Source organism: Apteryx mantelli, chromosome Z, assembly GCF_036417845.1.
Source record: "Apteryx mantelli isolate bAptMan1 chromosome Z, bAptMan1.hap1, whole genome shotgun sequence".
Taxonomy (NCBI): domain Eukaryota; kingdom Metazoa; phylum Chordata; class Aves; order Apterygiformes; family Apterygidae; genus Apteryx; species Apteryx mantelli.
In genome coordinates, this window is record NC_090020.1 from 75,122,266 (window position 1) to 75,144,025 (window position 21,760).

The window sequence follows — 21,760 nt, forward strand, 5'->3', positions numbered from 1 at the left end:
ATTAATAACTACTCCCTGGGTATGTTTCCCTAGTTTGTTTATGAGAAAGTTGTATGAGATGGTGTCAAAAGCTATAATAAAGCCCAGATAACTGACATCTAACAACTTCTCTATTATGAAAAGAAATTAATTTGGTTTGATACGATTTTTTTTCTTGTCACTTCTGTGTCTGCTTCTGCTTATGTTTTTGTTATCTTCCAGGTACTTGCAAACCGTTTCTTTGACGTTTTGTTTTAGAGTTTTTTCAGAGAATTCAAGTTAGACTGTCTGTTCTAGCATCCCTTTGCTGCTTTTCTTTTTACCCGTGAAGACAGGCAATGCATTTGCCTTTCCCTGGCACCTTTCCTGCCTGCGTTCTCACAGATAACTGCGAGGCGTTCTGAGATTGCTTCGGCCTGCTCTGTAGGTAATTTAGAAGGTGGCTCGTCACACCCTGCTGATCTGGAAATGTCCAACTTGTATAGAGTACTGATCCCACTGTAGAATGGGGAGAGAAAAGGACATATACCTTTGTAGTGATAATGGGTCATAGTATTAACTGTACTAATCCCCTGTGCATGGTAGGCATTTTTAACAAAGCCTAAGCAAAAATCAAACAGACTTTGCTTCTTTTGCTGTCACTTTTCAATAACTTTCCCTCTATCTGAGCGATGCTTTTCCTGACTGTCGTATTAGTATTAATATACATATAAAGCGTAACAAGAAATATTTTTTTTATGTTCTCCAAGTTTCATTTCATTTTTGTGCTCTTTTGCTTCTAATGTTTTTGCCTGTGTATTCACACTGTTCTTTAACTCATGCTCCATAACCTTTTGGTGTGCTTTCTTCTCGTCTTTGAGATAAATGAAAAGCTCGTGATGTTGCCAAGTCTTCTGATCCTTCTTCTGCACTGAGATGTTTTTGTGCTTGTGCCTTTTAAGCACAACATATTGTTTCTTTGCAAAACTACAATTCTCCTTGATTTCTTTTTCCTTTAAACTTTACTTCATGAAATCCTACCTAGCAGTTTTCTGTACATACTGAGGTGAGGCGTTTCTATTTTGCTGTTCCCAAGCCTTTGCATGTGGCAGATTTCATCATTAGCAGTCACTTCTACATGACTTTCCTTCCACCTTCGTCCCCCAACAAGTACTTTTCTTGTGAATACAGTCAGGTCTGGAAGCACTTTGCCACTAATGATTATTTGACCCATCAGTTATATGAGAATATTGTTTCTAAGGCACAAGGACTGTCTCTCTTGAATTGCTTTCCTTTCTAGATATCTGGTGCTTATGCTCTCCCATTGCCATCAAGTCAGTTGTTATCAAGTAGCCTGATCCATTTAATCTTCTTGGTTTGGGGGTTTACTGTGCCCTCCCCACCCCTTTCCTCTGACTTTCTCCCATGTTTTTTTCCTCTTATTATTAACCAAAGAATTTAACAGGTCTGCCTCCCTCTGTGTTCTGGACCTCAAAGCAAACATACACATCAACCCTTGGTATACAAAGTGATGCTGTCTGTTTTCTCTGCCAGTCTTTTCTGAATAAGCTATACCTCTTATATTTGTATTCCAGTATTATGTCTTATTCCAACAGCTGCCAGTTATGCCAATTAAAAAAAACACATTTGACTTATATTAAACCTGAGATCTTAATTAAGACCTAAGTCCAAGTTAAAAGTAATCTACTTGCCAATCTTGCATTAGATGTCTAAGATATTCAAAAGATTTAATCCAATTTCCCAGTCCTTCTGTGACCTCGTTACCACTGCTGCTTTTAGAGCTGTGTCCAGGCTGCTTCTGTGTTTGTGCTCCCCCCTCCCCCCCTTTTTTTTTGTCTCCTCTATATACTACTCTGAGCCTAAACCTCTCACTGAGCAATGGGCCAATTTCTCCCTTTGTTCAGCCATTTGTGGAACATCATCCTCTTGCTGAAGGTGCCAGAGCCCTCCTGGAGCAACATCTGTAACCCTGATGTCTTGTCTCTCCCCCTTCCTGAGCCTCCTCGGGATCATTCTTGTCCGTCTAGTTAGTGCCACACAGTGAGGAAGGTGGGCAAACCTTGGCAGTATTTCTGTGACACTTTGGATTTGGCTTTTGGACAGCAGCGTCTTGTGAGAGTCTCTGTTAATACCCCCTGCTCTCAGGGTCAGGGACTGTTGTTACAGGCTGTTCTGCCCAACTTGAGTCCCGCATCCTCCTTACGGTGCGGCGATAAATTGGAGACGTAGTCTGCAGACTCTAAGCTGTAGCCTTCTTTTACCTTCCTAGAGCATAGCTCACTGAGCAGTATAGCTGCTAGAAGATTACTCCCCAAAAGAAACCAAGTGACCAGACTTGACTGATTGCAGGATTTTTCCGTATTTCTTTAGGATAGGTCCTCATGATCCTAGAAGAACCCCCTTCTCACCCTCTTGCCTGCTAACCCCCAGCTCTTGCTGCTTCCTGGCCTATCTATGAGCAGCTCCCTCCTTGAATTTGCTAGAAATTGGGAAACTCACCCGCTCAGCTGTTAACATCCATGGGAAGAGGATGACCATGTCCTGTAGATGCAGGGGGAGCAGAGGCACAAAACAGCTCATGGATGGCTTCTAGAGGTCACTTAGGAGCTCTGGGTGCCTGTCCAAGGCAGGGCGTACGTACAGCTGAGTGGTCCTGGGGCACTGTCGAGGGGCAGGAGGCTGCTGGGGGCTCCCCTTCACTCCATCGGCACAGAAAAAAGCCATTTCCAGGTTTGTCTCTGAAGGCAGAGGGATGGGGAAAGGGGCTAGCCACCAAGTCACACGTGGGTGGTGGCAGTCTTTGGAGAAAGGGCAGCAGCTGTGGGAAGAGGGATGTGCTGAAGATAGCTCATAAGGGCTGTTTTGGGAACAGGCTTGCAGCTTAACAGCTGGTTTTACTGAGTCACTGACAGCACAGTGCTGTCAGTGCTTTACTTGCAGGGCAGGTTTAAACTGCTGTAATCCGCCACTGCCAGTAAGGGAAGAGACACCCCACTGATTATTTTACCCCTTCATGTTTGCTACTGCCCTTTCCCTTGACCCATCCCTCCATCCCTCATGCTACCTGATGGGAACCAGCTAAGGGGACTGATGCAGATTAAAATAGACCAAGCCCCAAAACACTGTCATGGAAAAGGGTAGAACCACCTTCTTCAGCAGCAGTGTCAACCAGCTTCAGTCCACAGTGAAACTACAATGTTAAGTGCCTCTTCAGCATTTCTCTGAGCAGAAAGGGTCAGACATTGTTCAGCTGTCTGTTGGAGACCGTTCTGTGTTGGCGTGGGGCTCAGAGCTGTGGCATTTGTGGTTGCACAGTTCATAAATTTTGTCTTCGCTAGGAAGGTCAGGAGCTAATGGTGACCTTTTATTCCCTTGCTGAGAAGGGCAGTTGGTGCCCTCAAGTGGTAGATAGCAGAAGGAAACAGATTTTGGCTGTGAAAGTCCAGGTCCTGAGCTCCTGCCTGCAGTCCTTACTAGCAGGGTTGGTGGCAGCGTTGGTGGCATTGCTAACTGTGCTGTCTTCTCCTTTCAGGGCAAACTGGTGCAGCTGACCGTGGTAGGAAGAAGACGTCACTCCTGGTGGAGTGTGGGATCCCGATGGCATATGCAACTGGACAGCTGTAAAAGCCACCGGAGAAGCTCACTGCTGCTTCCTTCTGCTGACCTCTCTGCGGGGCTGGTTCTAGCGTGGTCATAAAAAAACGGCCTGCTCAGCTGTGCTTTGCCAAGCAGCATGGTTAGTGGAGCCCAACTGCTGTAAGATTAGATGGGTCAGGGGCTTGTTTTCAGCTTTGATCCCGCCTCCAGCATGGTCCTGGTGGAAACAGACGGCTGCCCAGACCCTGGCAGGTGGGTTAGCGAAGGCTTGTGGAGCAGATGCTGGAAGCGGCTCTTCCCATGACGGGGTGCACAGGTGGCCACGATGCCCATCACCCAGGAGAACGCAGGGCTCTTCCTCCCCCTCTTGTGCCAGTGGCTTCAGAACAGCCTGCGGGAGGAGGTGGAGGGTCCTGAGCAGAGCCTGTGTCGTTCAGCCATCCAGAAGCTGCGAGAGTACATCCAGCTGAACTTCTCTGTGGACGAAAGTAAACTGCAGCAAGGTGGTTCCAGTACTTTAGACATGGAGATCTGCACGGCTTACTTAGCCCAGGAGATGAGAAAAACTGAGGTTCTAGGTTTGAGTTTTGGGAACATCCCTGCTTTGGGAGACTATGGAGAGAAACGGCGGGGAGGAAAAAAGAGAAAGGGTCATAAAGGTCCAGTGCTTGATGTTGGATGTATCTGGGTGACGGACTTGAAGAAAAACAGCCCAGCAGGGAAGTGCGGGAGAGTGCGACTGAAAGATGAGGTCCTTTCCCTGAACGGACAGTTGATGGTTGGCGTGGATGTCAGTGGGGCAAGGTAAGTATGAAGCAACAGTTGCTGCTCCACTGCATGTAATGACCCATGGAGTAGGTTGTGGTTGATCCCGATTTGTGAGAGAAGGGGTTTTAACCTCTGCTTTGCCAGCCCCCAAGAGATCTGGGGGTTCTTTCTTGTGGGTCTGTAGAAAATATAAAAGCAAAGCAATTAGTAGGCCTACATTTGCTGCCTGCACATTCACTGGAAAATTTTGAGGGGTCATTGTGTCAAAAAATACCATGTCAGAAGCAGCAGAGGGTCTTCACTAAAACAGGATTCTTTCTGGTTTTCGATAAGACTTTTCTTCTAGTAAAATGAACACAGACTTAGCAGCACTGCAAGGTTATTTGGAGGTATATCTTATTTTTGTTGAATCATTTCAGTTGAGGGAAGCTTTCTTGACAGCTAAATGTTGTCTGAGACTTTTTCAAAGCAAGACATTTTTGTGTTTTCCAGGTTGAAACAGCTTCATGTTAACAAATTCACTTTGATTTTTATTTCATTTCACTCTTTTTCCTGTTTTGGTGTCTCCTGTCCCAGAAAACCTGAAGCCTTTAAGAGTTCAAATCAGAAATGAATGTACTTGTAACAATGTAAATTAGTCCGTCCCCCCCCCCGTTGTTGCATACTGTAAAACTGGTTACTGACCCAGCTTTGCTCTTTGTGGGCCAGGAAACTTGCTCGCAATTCACTTTGCAAAGGCAAAAACCTCTCTCTGATAAAGATGAGGATGCAAATGTTAGTTCATACTTGAGGCTGCAATGTACTTGAGGGCATAAAATTCCCACCCTCTTGCTGAAGGGTGCAATTTAGGGATGGACAGTTTTGGAAACAAAGCACTAGTTGAATGGATCTTCTGTAAAAGAAAACTTTTAGTGGCTTGATCTGCAGCCTGAATAATCCAGCATACTTTGTGGGTCTCAGGAGTGGTATTTTATTCCAAAAGAGAAATGGCCCGGCAAGTGAAATCTGCAACAGGGACAAATAACAGATTTTAACTGAAATAAGCTGTATTTTCCCCTACTGAATATTGTGGGGAGGGAGAAGCTGAATCTTTACACATTCCTTCAGTAAGGATATAGCATTGATAATGAGACTAATTGGTTGTTTGTCTGCTGCTTAAGTTGTCAGACTTGCAAAGCCCAACAGCCTTGATCCGAGGGGGTAAAGCATGATAATTGCAATCTGGCAGAGTGCGTGGCCTTCGCTGCCAATAGGTAGAAAACAGCCTCCACCCTGAAGCCCTCCTGTGACAGTGGTTTGGGGCAACCATTACTCCTGATTCTGCTGCGTGCTTCTGACCTTGTAGAAGTCACCTGGTGTGTCCCGGTTCCCTCTCCCATAAATGAGCCTCATGATACTCCATTTTGCTGCGGCTTTGTCTCTGTGCTCTGTTCTGACTGCTGGTTCTTCTGCACAACATTTGAGTCTTACTCTGTGCTTGCACGTTAGCTTGCAAAATGGTCTTGGTTGGAAAAAGAAGAAGCAGTAGATAATGCAAGCAGTAAATAAAAGCAGTGACTTTTCAATCTGTGGATGCTGGGAAAGGTAGTTGGTTTAAAAAACAATCAGCTCACCTGGATCTGCTGGATTGACCTCTCTTAAACATCCTCTTTGAGTTCAGCTTTTGCATTGCAGGTATGATAACAGGCCTCTGTAATTTCAAGCCTCTATGTGTATAAATACTGATACTGTGACTATAAACTCTCTGATCAGTGGCACCCCAAAATCTGAGAATTTTTCTATGGAAAAAACAATTAGCATGCTGTTTGCCAGAAGTCTCTGTTTCTAAAATCCAAGGGAATCGGTTGCAGAGGCCAGCAATAATGTTATGTTGTTATTAATGCAAAAAGAAAGATAATACTCAATGCAGTCCAAAATGTTTGGGTATCTGTTCTTACTATCCTATCCCTGAAGGCTTCATTTAGGGTTTGTTCCTTTCTGAAAGCTCTGTTAGTAGACCACCAAGCTGTGACTGTTTCTAATGAGAACCATGTGTTCCTTTTTCCTTAGTTCAGGTATTTTTTTGCCATCATAAAGGTAGAGTTCCTACAGTTTGGTGGTATGAGGCCAGTGTTGTTGTTCTTAAGATCCTGATTTAGAATGTTCTATGTCCTAAATTTGGGCTTAAATTGGACGTCTCTTAGTCAGAACCTGATGTATTTTCAGCATCCAAAGCTTCCTTCCTAGCTTACTGTCAACCACTATTTGACTAGGGTGATGCTGGTAGATGACAGTTTGAGATCTTGGTTTTACTTCTCGGAGATCTGGCTGGTTGCCCCAACACCTGTGTCCCACCCTGCACATCTGTTTGGGTCCAAGATGCTTTGGGCGTCCTTCTGGTTTCTCTATTGGCGTTATCAAAATAGAGATAATTCTGTGTTCGTCTATAATCAGTTGAAAGACAGTGTCAGTTGCATTTTGGGAAAACTGTTTCAAAGCATCAACTTTCCTAAAGTATTTCTGTATTACTGCCACAATAGCAGAGCCCTTTCCCCTTGGTTCTTCAAGGTGTTGGAGCAGGACAGCACTGAATGGAGATACTGCGTAGTCCTGGTTGTATTTCTGTCTGTGTGCCTGCCTGTGTAATTATTCGTTGGCTGTGCAAGAAACAGTTCTAGGTGGATACGAAGGGGTTTTATTGCTGTGATTTCTGCATGACGTAGCTGTGCTGGAATTAGTGAAGTTAAAATTCTGCCTGTAGCTCCTGTTGGCACCAGGTTGGATTGGGCAAGCAAAAGCACTGATTTCATGCTTGTTCCTCACTCACCAGGTACGTCAGGGCAGCCCCATCTTGCCTGGTGAGTGTGTTGCAGTCTGCACTGGCATTTTTAGGGTATCTCTTGATTTAGTTTCATAACAGTGGGGAATTTGGCATGTGCTTCAGGACTCCGGGCACGGAGCAGAGGGTTTCATGATTTTGCCTCTTTCCTGGAAGTTACCACCCTTGCTGCAGGATCTCTCTTTGTGGTCAAGCAACTTTTAAAAATCAAATTATCTTATTATCCTCCCTCCCCACCCACCCCTGCCTTTTCACAATCAGTGATTGTATTCGCACCTCAAATAGCCTCTCTTCTGCTGCCTCTGTGCAGGAAAGGCACAAATTGTTCCTTGTGAGTTGTTCTCTCGGCCCCTGATTTTGGCAGGTACTGTGCCTAAGCGTCCTCAGCTCTCAAAGGGGTAATGGGGTCAGTAACCGTGCAGAAGAGAAGCACTCAGTTTCCTGGGAGAGCAGGCTGCTGGTATCGCTAGTCTGTCATTCCCTTTTAGGGAAGCTGAATCTGATTTTACTTTTTAAAAAATTATGATTTATTTAAATTCCACCTGATTGCCATGTGTACAGCAGAAACAGGTTAATTATTGCTGATCTTGTTTCTTTCTTGTTTCTTTTCATTTAGAGAAAGATTATGCATTAATATAATCATCAAAGCTCTTTGCTTAACAGCATATTATTACATTAGAGTAATGATGTAGGTGGTGGTATTTTTAGTGAGGTTAGTGACTGGAGGAAAATTATTGCTCTCTTCAGAGTTAGCAAATTGTGCATGTCTATCAAATACAATTGCAGGGAAATGAGCTGTATTGGAGTACTGAATAAAGGTTAGTCAAAACTCTGCATATTTATTTATCTTCTGTCTATAAAACTGTCTTTCAAAAACACATGGATTATTTTCCCCCTGACAACAACTTCCTATATATTTTGGAACTACTCCTTTCATTTTGGGCTATTACTCATTTTCTGGAGGGAGGCTGTTAGTATTCTTGCAGATGACAGACAAATCCTTCATTTCTTGAGCGTGACTGAGTGGGACTTCTATGAGGAAGTCCTGGGAGGATTGCTAAAGAATTATTTTGTCATGAATCTCCTCCAGTTTGAAATACTTGATTATGAATTGCATCAAGCATAGCTGCAATGCTTGGATACAGCTACCATATACATCTAATCTTTAATATCAGTGCTGAATAGATTTTCAAATTCAAACTGTTTTTGAAGAAAGCAAAGTGATTCCAAGTGATGACAGTGTGGTATAAACATGAGATGTTATTATAATTTTGTCATTGAGGAAACGCAGCCACTACTTCAAAATATCATGTTCCTCATCTCCAAAAATGTCCAAACATCACAATGTGTGGAAATACAGTCAAAGAACTGGCTGGCTTCTTCTTAGTCCACAACCCTGAGTAGCTTCCAAAAAGTGAACAGAGAACTGTTCTGACAGCTGTACCTTTGCATGGCCTTTTCTTAGTCTCTCCTCCTCAGCCAGTGTCCTGGGGGAGTTCCTGGGACTCCTCCCCAGCATGAGATACAGCATGCAGAATGTCAGGGAAATCAGTTTATTTCTGAAGAGGCTGAGAAAGATCTTCAGAAATCAGACTTGCAATGGAGAGTGAGTTTCAAGTGTAACTACTAAAGGTGAAGCTTTGACCTTACCTGAAGTTAGTGGTTTCAAGCACTGCTGAGATCTTCCGTGAGTGCTTGCTGCTACTGCATGTCGCATGTACATGTTTCAGGATAGTTGTAAACATGAAGATAACGTCATGGTCCACCTAACAGGTCAGTGCTGTTCTGAGAAGAATCTTGCACATAGTACTTTCATGATATACAGACATCCTAAATACAGTCCTAGCTCCAAGGGCTAGCAGGTGATTGCAGAGCATGACACTGAACTTCTAATGAACTTCTAAAGACCCAAGTACATGTCTCAAAACACGCAAAGCACTTTGGGCTGCTTGCTTGACACAGTCAGTGACAGTCCTGGGCCTTGTGCTTGCTTGTTTGAACCCTTCAGGGTCTGTATTGGAACAGTTTCTATTGGTGCTGGGAATGCAATATGCAGTCCCTAGCTGTATTCAGAGCCAAATTCTGCTCTAGCCAGTGGTCTTCATGAGGTTGCTGTTCTTCCTGGCCCCTGTGCTGGGGATCTCTGCATGCAGGGAGAACACAGAATGGCAAATCTGCAGCATGGACTGGAATGAAGGACTTGGACCTATGCCTCTTCTGAGCAGAGCCGCTCAAGTGGTGAGGAGAGAAATCTGATACTGTGGATTGAAAACATTGATGTTTCTGAAGAGCGAACCTTTCAATGAACTTTTTTCAAGCTCCCTCCTCCCCAGAAGTTTGAACTGAATGATTTTTTTAATCATAACCTGCTCTGCCCCCACCCCTGACATATAAAAGATATTCTTGTTGAGAAGGACTCCCACAAAAATGTGGCCACCCTTTGATATCAAAGTGCAGTGCTCCAGTTTGCATTTTATATGGGGTACAGCTTCCTGCCACGCTGTGGTGAAATGTTGTCATTGCAATAGGTTAGATGTCCTTGCCATAGTCACTTTTTCCCTGCTGTTTGGGGCTGTGGTTGTCTCTGGAGCATCTGCAAGGTTTTATAATGCTATGTTGCTCAGTGATGTGTTCAAAATGCTTGCAAATGCTCTGACTGATGAGTGGGGATGGCACAGCTTGGGCATGATGAGCAAGATTAACTTTGAAATGATGCCCTGCAAATTGTAGTGGTTTATCCTCAACTGATGCGCAGGTCTGTGAGTCCTGTGCCAGGGTGTGATAAGCCATACCCTGTCTGCTGACCTAGGCTATGCTACTTCTGCTCATCAACTAGGGCCCTCAGTTAAAGGCTTTGGCAATAAATCTGCTCTTTATTAGGGTTAGACGTTAGGGCTGCCTGCATCATTCACTCTTCCGTATGAAAGCATCTGACAGTAGATGGTCTGGTGGTAGGGAAGGGGAGGTTTTCAGATTTTTGTGCCTGTGATGGACTTGGGTTTCTCTGGAACTTATGATGGATTTACTTTCTGCTTGGCAGAGCAGTCTTCTTTTTACATCCCTATTTAGGAAAAATCCCCTCCAAGAAAACTATCCCTGGTCATCACAGAAAGCTTTCTCTCTCTTCCTCCCCCCTCCTTGCGGGCACATCAGCTTGCACAGATTGATTGCTCTGTTTTACTTTGTTTCCTCACCTCCTTCCTAAAGCAAAAATGCTGCCAACAAAAAGTGCTGCTCAGTATAAGCAGCTGCTTTGCCTGGTGTTACTAGGTCCTTCTCTTGGTTATGTTCATAAGAAAATATTTTTGTTTTAATAGGAAAACAAATGGAAATGTATCCTGGCCCTTTGCCCTTGGCCAAGGGGCAAACATTTCTGTGGGAGCTCCTTGTTAAAATATTAACAGGGCTGACTACACAGCAAAAAACAAACACTGTGATCTTGGAGAGTGGAGCCACCAAATACAATCACAGGGAATAGATTTTTCTTAAGTGGACTAAAAAATACCCCCAACATCTTACAGAGTTCAATTAGTTTTGGTTTTCTTATCATACTAACAATCTTCATACTGCAAAATGACGGCTCGGTGTACAGAGGCCTGAGACCTGGGGCTCATTATCACGGGCATGGATGAGTTGCATGTGCTGACGTGTCCTCCGAGCTGCCTGGCAGGAGAGTACTGAGGATGGAGAATAAGCAGCATGTAGGGATCTTGGCTGGGGGGGTTTTCTCTTCCAGTTGAGCTTCTATAACTGGGGAGACAGCAAATGTGTGATCAACCCATGTGAAATGAGAGGAAGCCAATGAATGTATAACATACCTCAGGCACGGCGTAAGTCTCGCTATGCTCCTAAACCCTTGTATGTTGGAGCATGGAGCCTTCTCTGAGCATGTCTGCTGTATTTCATTGCGATAGTGAATATATGCCCCCTCCCCCCCATCCCCAGACTATAACAGGACTAAGAAATAAATGGAGATGTTTTTCTTTCCTTTAAATCCTCAGGAAAGGTGTGGGCAGATTTAGCCACCCGTGTTGAGAAATAAATTGCATTGAAGAAATGAGCTTTATCCCAAATCCTCTCAAGAGCAAAAGGCTTAAGCAGAAGGTCACTAATCCCCAGACTCAACAGAGATCATTTAGCTTGTTCGTCATCTTTGCTTCATTAATCTGAGTGAACCCACACTCAGATTAGCTTCTGCACCCTCTGGTTCCTGCCTTCCCTTTCAACCTCCCTGCGCAGAGTCCAGCGTCTGCTGAGGCACAGCCCATTCCCTTGTAGTGATGGCTATTTGCAGCATCCCACTGCTACAACTGCCTCCTCATCAGGCACTAGCTTTCCAAACCCCTCTTCCTTCTTGTTTTTGCATCTTCTTTGTCTTCTGGCTCAGCTCTGCTTTATCTAAAAGCCATAAAAGACAATGGAGAGACTCCCACTAATTTAAATGGTTTATGTTCTATATATACGTTCATATGTTTGTTCCAAAATTTTGGGAGCGATATGCTTGTCATAGCCTTCTACACACTGTCCCCACTGAACTGTGGGAGAAATGAAAGAGAGCTGGTCTCTCTCTCTGTAGAAGGTGTGCAAAGCTGGGGCTGCATTGGCTGCAGATGTCCCTGGGGATGTCAGCTAGTTACGTGTCTGTCCTTCTGCAGATCTGAGGGATTGTATCAGGTTTGAAAAGTATTGGACAGAGGTTGGTAGTGTTGCCTTAGGAGGTATAAAAACTTCAGAGGTGAAGAGCGGATTGTCTTGAAATGTGTTTTTTGTCTGTTTTCATTCTGTTCCATAACAAGCTTAGAAGGATGTGTCTGGTTGCCAAATGTATGGTGTACATCTCCATTTAATTGGGTGTTCCACTTGTGCTGCAATTACAAGAGAACAAGTTCACTGTTTGGGAGAGGAGCTCTTTCTTTCTCATTGATCTACAGTGGGAATAGTCTTCTGGTTTGGTGAATTAGCCTTGTCAGTTATCCCTAAAGCCAAAGTGTCACCAGGTTGAGCCCTTTTCCATCTTGAGTGGGATTTTAAGTCCTGTATGCAGCAATCATCCCATGTTGTAAGGTCATCTGAGAATACAGTCAGGATTCATCAGAACTTATTCACTGTTGAACTTTTGTAATGCTTAAAAGAGGGTCACTTTTTTTTCTACCACCCAGCTAAAGAGCAGGGGAGGATTTTTGGTTACAGAAGTAGTTATTTTCACAAACTCTCCAGAAGTGCATTTGCTAGCATAGAACAGTGTTTTAGCCATCAATAATTAAAAAAGATAGATGCTCAAAAACCTGAGCAAGGAACACTTTGGGCCCATTATTCCTGCCTGTGCCCTTACACACCAATTTTGCAATGTTCAGTCATTCAGTGTCTCTTCTAATCCATAAATGTGAAGCAACTGCTCTTAATATTCTGGGAGTCCAAAGTTTTGCAAAAAGCACCTTGCGTGCTCAAGAATGATCTCTGTGAGGGAGAAGCTTTGAGCTGCTGCAGGAGGAAGAGCTGATCGGAGTCAGATTACCATGCTCCAGAGATACATGGCAGGTTCTCCTTTTTCACCCATACTGACTGATGTGGCATGAGTCCTGGAAAAGCATGGCAACAGCTTCTCCACTCTTCATTGAAATGTTTTTTTCTCATAATATTGGGCTAAGCAGAGAAGCGTACCTCTTCTCAGAAGAGTTTCAGGACAGCTGTGCAAGCTGTGCAAGGAAGGGGCAGTCACGTCTTCTTGCCCACCTTATGTAACTTTGGGTGTGATGGTTGCTGTCCCGGAAGATACATTTGGGACCAAACTGTGACCCTCTAGAGCTAAAAACATTAACTGTGGCAGCTTAAAACCTGCCTAGCCCCTGTCCCTGGAATCGGGTCTTATTTGAGGAGTGGAGAAGGTTGAAAGATGATGAATAGGAGATGGTTCCACGTGGAGAGGCTGTGCTTGATGTCAGCCTTTGAGAGACAGCTTGTCAGCTTGAACCTGCCATCTAGGAACACAAGTGAGAGGATAAATACAAGAAATGGAGATCTGATCAGCAGGCAAGCAGGTATATAACACCAGAGATGGCTGCTGCGGCGAATAGCTTTAGGGCCAGGCTTTTTTTTTTTCCCCTCCTCTGTGAAAAACTCATTGCTCTTCTTATCAGATGTGACGCCTCCAGGCTCAGAGCATTATCACATGCTCCCTGAAGCTTATTTTCTTGTCTCCTTTCTATGAGGTGTAGGCTAAGATGGGAAGGGCTTATATTTCAACTGTAGGCGCTTTAACATCATTCACTGTTCTCACTACTTTCCCTGGAGGAAACGTACGACGCCCAGCATGGCAGTCTGGGCCTCCAAAGGGAAGCTCTTGTCACAGACCTGTATCAAGAAAAAGATAACTTAGCAGGAACTCCTGGAAGTATTTAAGATTGGGGCAGCTCAGGAGGATCAACTTGTACCTACTGAGACAGGACAAGAGTGGGTAAATATGATTATTAGCGGTAAACTTCATTCTAGAGCATCTGAAACTCTAGAAACCCAGCCAGATTGAAGGCTTTTTAATAAGTCCATCTGTGAAAAGCTAGGGGTAGATGGAAAATGTATTCAAGCTTTTTCAAAATGCGCGCATGCGCACACACACACACACATACACACGCACAAAAGAATCGATGAAATCTGGGATTACTGTTTCTGCTGATGACTAAGATGCTCTTTTCTATTGTTTAGAGTGATGCTGAAGTCTGTTTTTTTACATCTTCCCTAAGTAGGTATTATGGAAAACTGGGCTTTTGAAAAAAAATAGGAAAAATTAATAGCAGATAAATTGAACTTAGAACGACAGTTTTGACTGTTTTTCTGGTCCATTACTTGAGCACTGGAATGGGTTCAGGCTAGCAGAGTAACTATCTGATGGGGGAAAAGAGCATCGGTGATGTCCCTCATCCTCATATACGTTGACCAGCCTCTCTTTGTGCCATAATAACTGAAGAGTTACCAGCTGCCTGTGGATTTCTCATAGTCTGTGCTATTTTTATTATGGTAGTGATAAGAAAAACCCAGATGTGTTGTAACCCCTAAATTTTGTGGTACCACCTGAACGCTGAGCCCATCTCCCAGCCAGAGAGTTGAGGAATGTGAGCAAGAGGTTGTGAAATTCCTTCTCCAAAACTTAGAGCGATGGTAAACAAAACCAGTCTGGCGTGTGAAGTTTTTACTGAAAATGGCTGCTAACACACTAACTGTTCTGTTGAAACACTACGTTTCCTATTTTCACCTGTACAAAATTCCACTAAAACTTAGATTTTTCTCAGTTTCCTCTAGGGGGCAATGTCATATAAATATTAAGCGTTTTGGGGTTATGTCAATGGGCAATCTAGCTTGCCTTATCGAGGATTTCATAAAACGGCAGTGAAAGGTCTTTCTTTACAGGCTTTTTAGGTGTGTATGTTTGCAATATAGCTACTTTAATTGTTTCTTGGACCTATTCACATATAAACGAAGCACATAAATACTGTTTGCATTCGGGGCAGATTCGTGTATGCTGGAATGCAAATGGAGGGAGCTGTTCAGGAAGACCTGATGCTTTTGTTACACCTGTGCAACTTCTACGACTTTCAGCTGGTACTCCAGCAAAAGAGTATAATCCAGTCCTTTGACAGTGAAGGAGTCACCAGTTGCTGTAGCTTATGTTGGTAGTCAGAACTTAAGTGGAGAAGATAAATCTGAATACCAATTTAGTGATCTGTTTGACCTTGGAAACAGAAGGGTTTTGTGTTACTACCTTATTTCCCTAGGAATTTGGGTATTCTCAAATTCATTATTTATACAGCTTGGTTAATGAATGTTAATAACAGCCCAGTTTTCAAATTAATTGTCCATATAAACAGCTCCTAAAATTAGTACAAATCAAAGATGGCTACACTGGCCCTTAATAATTGATCTTAAGGGATATCATCTCTTATTTCCTGTCTCTGCAGTGTAAAAATGGCAAATACAGATAAAAGAGATGTTTTGTTTTTCTCAAAGTTCAGATGTGTAATTTGAAACATGCTTACATGGGCACAAACTTTTTTGTTGTCTCTATCGTTATATTAGTTCCCTCCCCCCAAAATGACTACTATTAAAAGGGAAATTTGCTATTGACTTCCCAACATGAAAATGGCATTAGGGAAATCCTTTTAGAAGTTGGCTTCTTTCCCCTCTTGATGGTAACTAGTCTTCTGGAGCATCAGCATAATGCCCTTATTGGATTATCTTGCAAATCCCACATATTTACTGAATTTGTGGGTTAAAATTCTTTGTAAAATGATCCATTCCAAAAAAGTAACTGGCGATCAGCAGTTGCCAAGTTTCTGAATGCATAAACCTGTTTGTTTGTTTTTCCCCAAACAGGAAAAGCAATTAATTCAAGTAAAACACTTATTCCCCGGAGTGCTCTATTTGAAAACAAGGGCCTGTGAAAAAAAGAGCAGTAGTTACATTGGCTTCCAAGCCAGTAGTCATCGGGCATAGCAAGCAGGATTTGCCCTCTGCTTTGGAGTAATAGGAGCCCTAGCACAATGCAAGGACACAGCTCTTCTGTAGCCTTTGCAAGTTAAACAGGTGAGAACTGCTTTTTAATTCCAGCTGCTGGCCGGACAGGCTTTTTTCATGGATTTAAACGCTCTCCTAACAGAAATGTGATATGGGTTTTGTAAACTTTAAGTTGCTGGGAAAGAGGGGTAGAAGCCCAATTTTGTAGAGAAGCTAATGGTGACTAAGTATTCTTAGTTTCCCTTCTCAGGCTACGTGGATCTGATGAATTGCTTTGGGTTCGAACCATATATTCATGCACGCCTTGGTTTAGGGCTCATGTCTGCATCTTGCTGAGCAGTGGGCTGTAACTATCTAACAGGTTAATGCTGAATCAGGGGGGACTATTCTTTGCCTTCAGCTGGAAGGAGCTATGTTTGGGGGCGTGGGTGTGTGGGGAGGTTGATTCACTCCGAGCTGTGATATCTGTGTGTGCGTAGCCCTGGAAATGTCACGCTTGCATAGCTGCAGGTACCGAACAAACCACCGAGGGTTCATAACATGATCTTCTCCTGCTTCTTCTCTCTTTCTTGACTGCTGCAGAGTGGTCTAAGGAGCAGCCTTATTGCATGGAAAAGCAAAGCTAGGAAACCTGTGTCTGAGATCACTGGCAATAAGGGAACACTGTGGTCTCCAGTGGAATTGCTTCCAGTTTGCCTGCATGGAAACTTAAAGGCTCTGCCTTCCACATTTCCTCCTGCTATTCTATATCTGACCTAATAATACAAAAAACTGTCTCCTCAGTGAGTTTTTAGGTCATTGCCTGCATTCAGAAAGTAAGTGGTATATACAGCAGAGCAGAAAATTTATATAGTAAACTATTCAATTTCATCGGGATGAACTATGTGGTTAATTATTTTGTGACTCATGCTTTCTCTAGTGACCCAGGAATCAAATCATAATCTGGGGAAATGAGTTTGAGGGGAATCATCTGGTAAAAGAGATTTCAGGCAAGTTAGTACAGAAATAAACATCTCTCTTGAGAGAGGTGGACTTCAGAAGAGTTTGGAAAACAACAAAAGAGGTAAAAAGACAAAATGGTAGAAATAATTCTATGGCAGAAGAAGGGCATAGAATAGTTGGTATCCAATGAACTTTTGAGGATTGGGAAGGCAGATTCATTAATTCTGGCTGGCTGAATGGTAATCAAAAGTGTTTTCACTAATGTAATTAAATTAGATAAATATATCTGTTAAAACTGTTCAGCCAGCTCTGATAACCAAGGAAATTAATCCTGAATCCAGGTGTCAGCTCCCATATTCTACTCCCTGCGGTTTTTCCAGACTTGAGGATATTCTCTCACCTAATGATGGTATCAAATAGTATTAAAGAATATGAGAAGGCATATTCTTCCTTGTTTATGCAATCCTCAGCCTACACAGAGGACACTTGGGATCCACTGGCCTTATACTAAGTCTGTGGAGTCATGCTACTCTTGATGAAACTAAGTCAGGAACTCCTTTGCAAGATGTCATATACCTTGTCATATACCAAGTCATACGCTGGTGCAGCTTAGAGAAGAATCCAGCACGTACCCAATATAAATAGCTTAAATTCTATTTAAACTTCTGCCTCATGCATATTGGTGACACTTGCTATCTGTTTATAGTCTGTGTTGCTCTCTGCAGCAAGCCGGTGCTCGCTGCCTCTGTTGCGTGCCAGGGGCACTGCTGAATGTGTTGAACTTTAGTTCTTTTTCTCCTCTGGACACTTTTATTTTAAATCATTTATTTGTAATTTATTTTTACATAAGCCTTATATGACTTACAGCTAGGTATCAAGCTCCTGTCAAGGTATTACAGCCTAATGGGTATCACATGTGAATTTGAGAAATGTTGGGTCCTGGTCAAGCCTTTTCTCCTCACTGCGACCAAGTCACATCACCTGTGACAGGGAGATGATGACAGCAACTTGTTTTGTGCAGGTGCTGGGAGCTCTCGGAGGGGGAAAGCGCTTTATTATATGCTGCTATTACTGTGGAGCATTTCTTTCCAGGTATCTGCTTGTCTGCTGGAGGATTATAAAGTAAGAGCAGTTTCATAAGAGCCAAAATTCTTTTAAAATGTCTACATCTGCAGACATGCATTTTCAGCAATACAAATAAGCCCTACCATATGAGATACCTTCCTGGTTATGAATTTAGCCACTGTCCAGTCTCCCCCAGTGTCTCTAAGAGGTGTTGGTGTAAACAAGTGAGAAGACTTATTTACCTGTAGAGTATTGCTGGAATAGTTACAGAATGGAAAAAATGAATTCTGTTTTTCCAAGGCCTTGAGGCCAAAACACTGTCTTTCTCTGTTCCTAGTGCAAGCTTTGAGAGAAAACTTTGTTTTTGTCATGGTGTTCCAGCCAACATGCAGCTGAAGCTTGATTTCCAGATATGGTATTTGGGTTTTTTTGTGAGGTAAGAAGGTTCAAAGCCAAGCCTTCTGGAGCTGCCAATTTTCTGGTTGGAGCAGTTGCTCCCTGACAAGAGAAGTACATGCAGTTTTGTAAAACTTTGCCTAATGTACCATCACCTGCTTATCTTTTAGAGCTGAAGCAGTGCAAAAGTCAAGCAGTGAGGCTCTGCTTGTGGAATGTATGTCTTTTGGGGAAAAAAGAGCCACTAGGACTCTAGGAAAATGTATCTGTGGCAATGAAATGGTATTCTGTTCAATACAACTCGTTTTTGGTGAGTACTCTTTTGCAAGCCTAAACAGGCTCCTTGGAAAGCAACTGAACTGAGGAGAAAACAGTATCAGAATCAAGATAAGCATGCAAGAAAAAGAGAAACAGGGTTAAATATAGCCATATAATTATTCCTATAGCTGCATGCTTACATAGTAGGAACAGTCTGGTAAAGCTGGGCGCGTCTCCCCCACCCCAGCGCCCCAGATCCTCTCTTCCATGGGGAGCAACGTTGGGCATCCTGGGGTGGCCTGTTGGAGGCGAACCTGCGGGGCTCGCCTGGACCTTCGGGAGTTTTGAGGTTCAGGGTGTTCGTGCTGCTGCCGTCGTTCTCGTCCGATGACTTCGTTTTCTGGGGTTTGCCGGACGTCTCTTTTGAGGACTAGGTTTGTGCAGGGAACATGACCAAAAAAAGTGAATGTGAGGTAAGGCTGAGGATTTAGATCGCAGAGATGTGATACTGCCTGCTTTTTCTTCAGCATTCATCAAAGAAACCTGAAGATTGTGTCCTGGAGAAATGGGTTCATCTGCCTGATTGAATATTTAAATTTTAAACTTACTGTCACTCTTATTTGTCTCTAGGTCAGCTGCATATTGGAACTTTTAACCTTTAGATTATGTCAATTGATCAAAATGTTCCTGTGTTATACTGAGGCCTGATATATATATATATATATATATATATATATATATATTTTTCCCCCTTTTCTTTCAATTGATGACAAAAACTGTTCTTGATCCTCAAGAAGGGCTGTACCAAATGAAAACCTGAAACAGAGGAGGAGCATCTGTTGTTCATAATACCCATTCTATTTGGGTACAGTCAAATGACAGATTATTTTTGACCCCTTAGAAAATTAGTTTGCCTTTTTCCTCCCCCCCGCCCCAGACATTTTAATCACTGAGAGGGTGAATCCCAAATATTAGGGGATATAGGAGTGGTTCCTGATTTTCACATGTATGAGTATTATGCCAGGGTAATTCAGTTAACTAAAAAAGTAACTCTTGGTTTATGACTGTGTAGAAGGAGAACTGGAACTGCAGTATATGTTTTCAAATGCAGTAAGCTGCCATGGATTGGTCCATAAGAAAACACCACAGCTCCAAAAAATTAGCATGAAGCTATGGACCAGTCATAAATCTCAGATCCAACAAGATACAGGGATATTCTAGGGTAAATGCAAAACACATCAGAAATACAAGGAAGATCCTGCCCATGGAGTGCCTTAAGCATCATGTCCAAGATCCTGCAGTCGGTACCAGCTGCCACTGACACGATATGGAGACTGTAACAAAGACACACTGGACCCATCCAACTCGAGCAAGAAGCCTTGCAGATTAAATTTGTATTAGCTGGAGCCTGCAAATTGCTTTAGCAAGCAAAACTGAGCCTGGGTGTTAAGACAATCTGGATCAAGAAAACCAAATTAGGTTTCATACTTAAAGAGAAACGAACACATTTTGGCAATGGCTTTCATAATGGTTTTAGAAAGAAAACATTTGGAAACAGATTCAGTATGTTTCTCTATATTAAATCCAGTCTGTCAAATAAAACTGCTCTTTCTGACTGCAGAGAATGGTCAGAGTATTCCTGGAACAAAATCTTTCTGAAATCTCATGCATGTGTTAAGGAAGACTCTTGAAACATTAATAAGTGATGGGAGTATGGCACATTTTGACAGTCCCTGGGTAGTCGACAGAGATAAAATGCAGGATGCTTGGTGATGTTTAAAAAGCAAACAGGATTTGGGCTTCTACTTTGAATATCATAAGGTATGGAGCACATTTTATTGCATTAACGGAAACTATTCTAGCATCAAATGAAAAATGATGTTTGTGTGAAACAAGCTCTGCAGTCCTGGTTTAGGACATTGGGGAGAGTAATATAAAATGACTTCAGGTTGGAGCACGAGTTGCTGGAGGGGGCAGCCTCTGCTGTCACCTACATTATTCTTGTAGTTTAAGAGAAGAGAAAAATGTTACCTTGATATTTCTTAGTGAGCAGGGCAGTGTATTTCCTAGGGGGAAAGTTAACCCCTGAACAGAGAGCTCACGCACCCCTCTCCACTGCTTGAGCGCCCGCGGTTGGATGCTGGGAGGGAAAGTGGTGCGTGACCATCGTGCTAGCAGCTCGCAGCACATCGCTCCTCGGGCCGCTCTGGAGGTGCAGCGTGCCAGAGCTTGTATTGCTTCCAGCAGAGGTGGACGTGAGTGTCCACGTGCTGGAGATGCCATCCTGGAGCAGATGGCCCATGGTGGTTGCCTTCCCCCCAGCTCACAGCGCTGCTCCATGCCTGGGGCTGAGAGCAAAGTCCTGCTGATTCGCTATCTTCCTCTGCGGAACGGTGATGGGGCAGTCGAGCCGGTGGCCAAACTGACCTTGCCTGGCAGCTGTGCGTTTGGTAGTCCTCCTCCTGAGCTGCGCACGGGGCGAGGGGAGCGCCGGGCGAGAGGCGCCGGGTGCAGAGCCCTCGCGACCTGCCACAGCGCCGTGCTGTCTCTAGCTAGCGGCTGGTGTTTAAGTGCATTTTTCAAATATCTGGTGGCCCTTCAGGTTTCTGATGAGATGTACATCGTGTACTGTGCATGGAGAGTCTTGTTGCCCAAAGATTCAGATCGCTGTTCGTGTGCAAGCAGAGCAACCCCCTTTGGTAGCTGTGTTCCCTTAGGCTGCCGAGCTCCTGGTGTAACATTTTACACCCAAGAGAGCTCAACACAGTTAAAAATAGTTTTCTTGTCAAGATATTTCTTGGGAGTAAAAATGACCTTAGGATACTTGCTGAAATGCTAACCTTTGGACCAGACAGGGGAAGAAAAAATCAGAACGCAGTCTTCAACCCTACAAAAAAGTTTGCCTTTAGTTGCACAACTCTGGAGGAAGGTTAAGAACTGAGCAAACTGGCTTCACCCTGAGGAGGGAGAAGAATGGAATTTAAATAGAGATATAAGGGCGAGTACTTATTTTAAGATATTATATCTTTGTAAAGTATTTCTTTTTTGGGGCATGAAAGATTATCAGAGAGAAAATGCCTGGCTCTGTGTAGTGGTTTGAGGTCTTGCTGAAAATTTTCTTTGAATTTGGGGGGGGGGGGGGGGAGGGGGTAAAAACTGGCCTTTCACTTTTTTGCGTTTAAAGGATAATGTCAATTCTAAATCTGGCCTCCAAGTTATCATTTCTAAAAACAAGCCTAGATAAGTGTTTCCACCCAGGAAAAAAAACCCACACCCTCAGTGATAACAGATTGTTTTGAGCAAAGACATGTTCCAATGTAGAGTCTCAAACTTGGGCCATGCACAATAAAAAAGTTAATGTATTTAGTGAATAGAAATTAAAATAAAACAGAGGCCACTACTAAGAAAAATGGAAACAGTAAATAAGGATTG

At 43.3% G+C, this 21,760-nt stretch overlaps 1 protein-coding gene across 1 annotated transcript in view; it reads left to right on the forward strand.

Moving 5' to 3' along the window:
• The first annotated feature begins 3,809 nt into the window (after nt 1-3,809).
• The window catches only part of PDZD2 (PDZ domain containing 2), a 148,013-nt gene continuing 130,062 nt past the window's right edge, over nt 3,810-21,760 (forward strand). Inside the window, exon 1 of the mRNA XM_067315910.1 lies at nt 3,810-4,380. Coding sequence (XP_067172011.1) covers nt 3,902-4,380 — 479 coding nt within the window. The 5' untranslated portion in view covers nt 3,810-3,901. The remainder of the gene's footprint in view (nt 4,381-21,760) is intronic.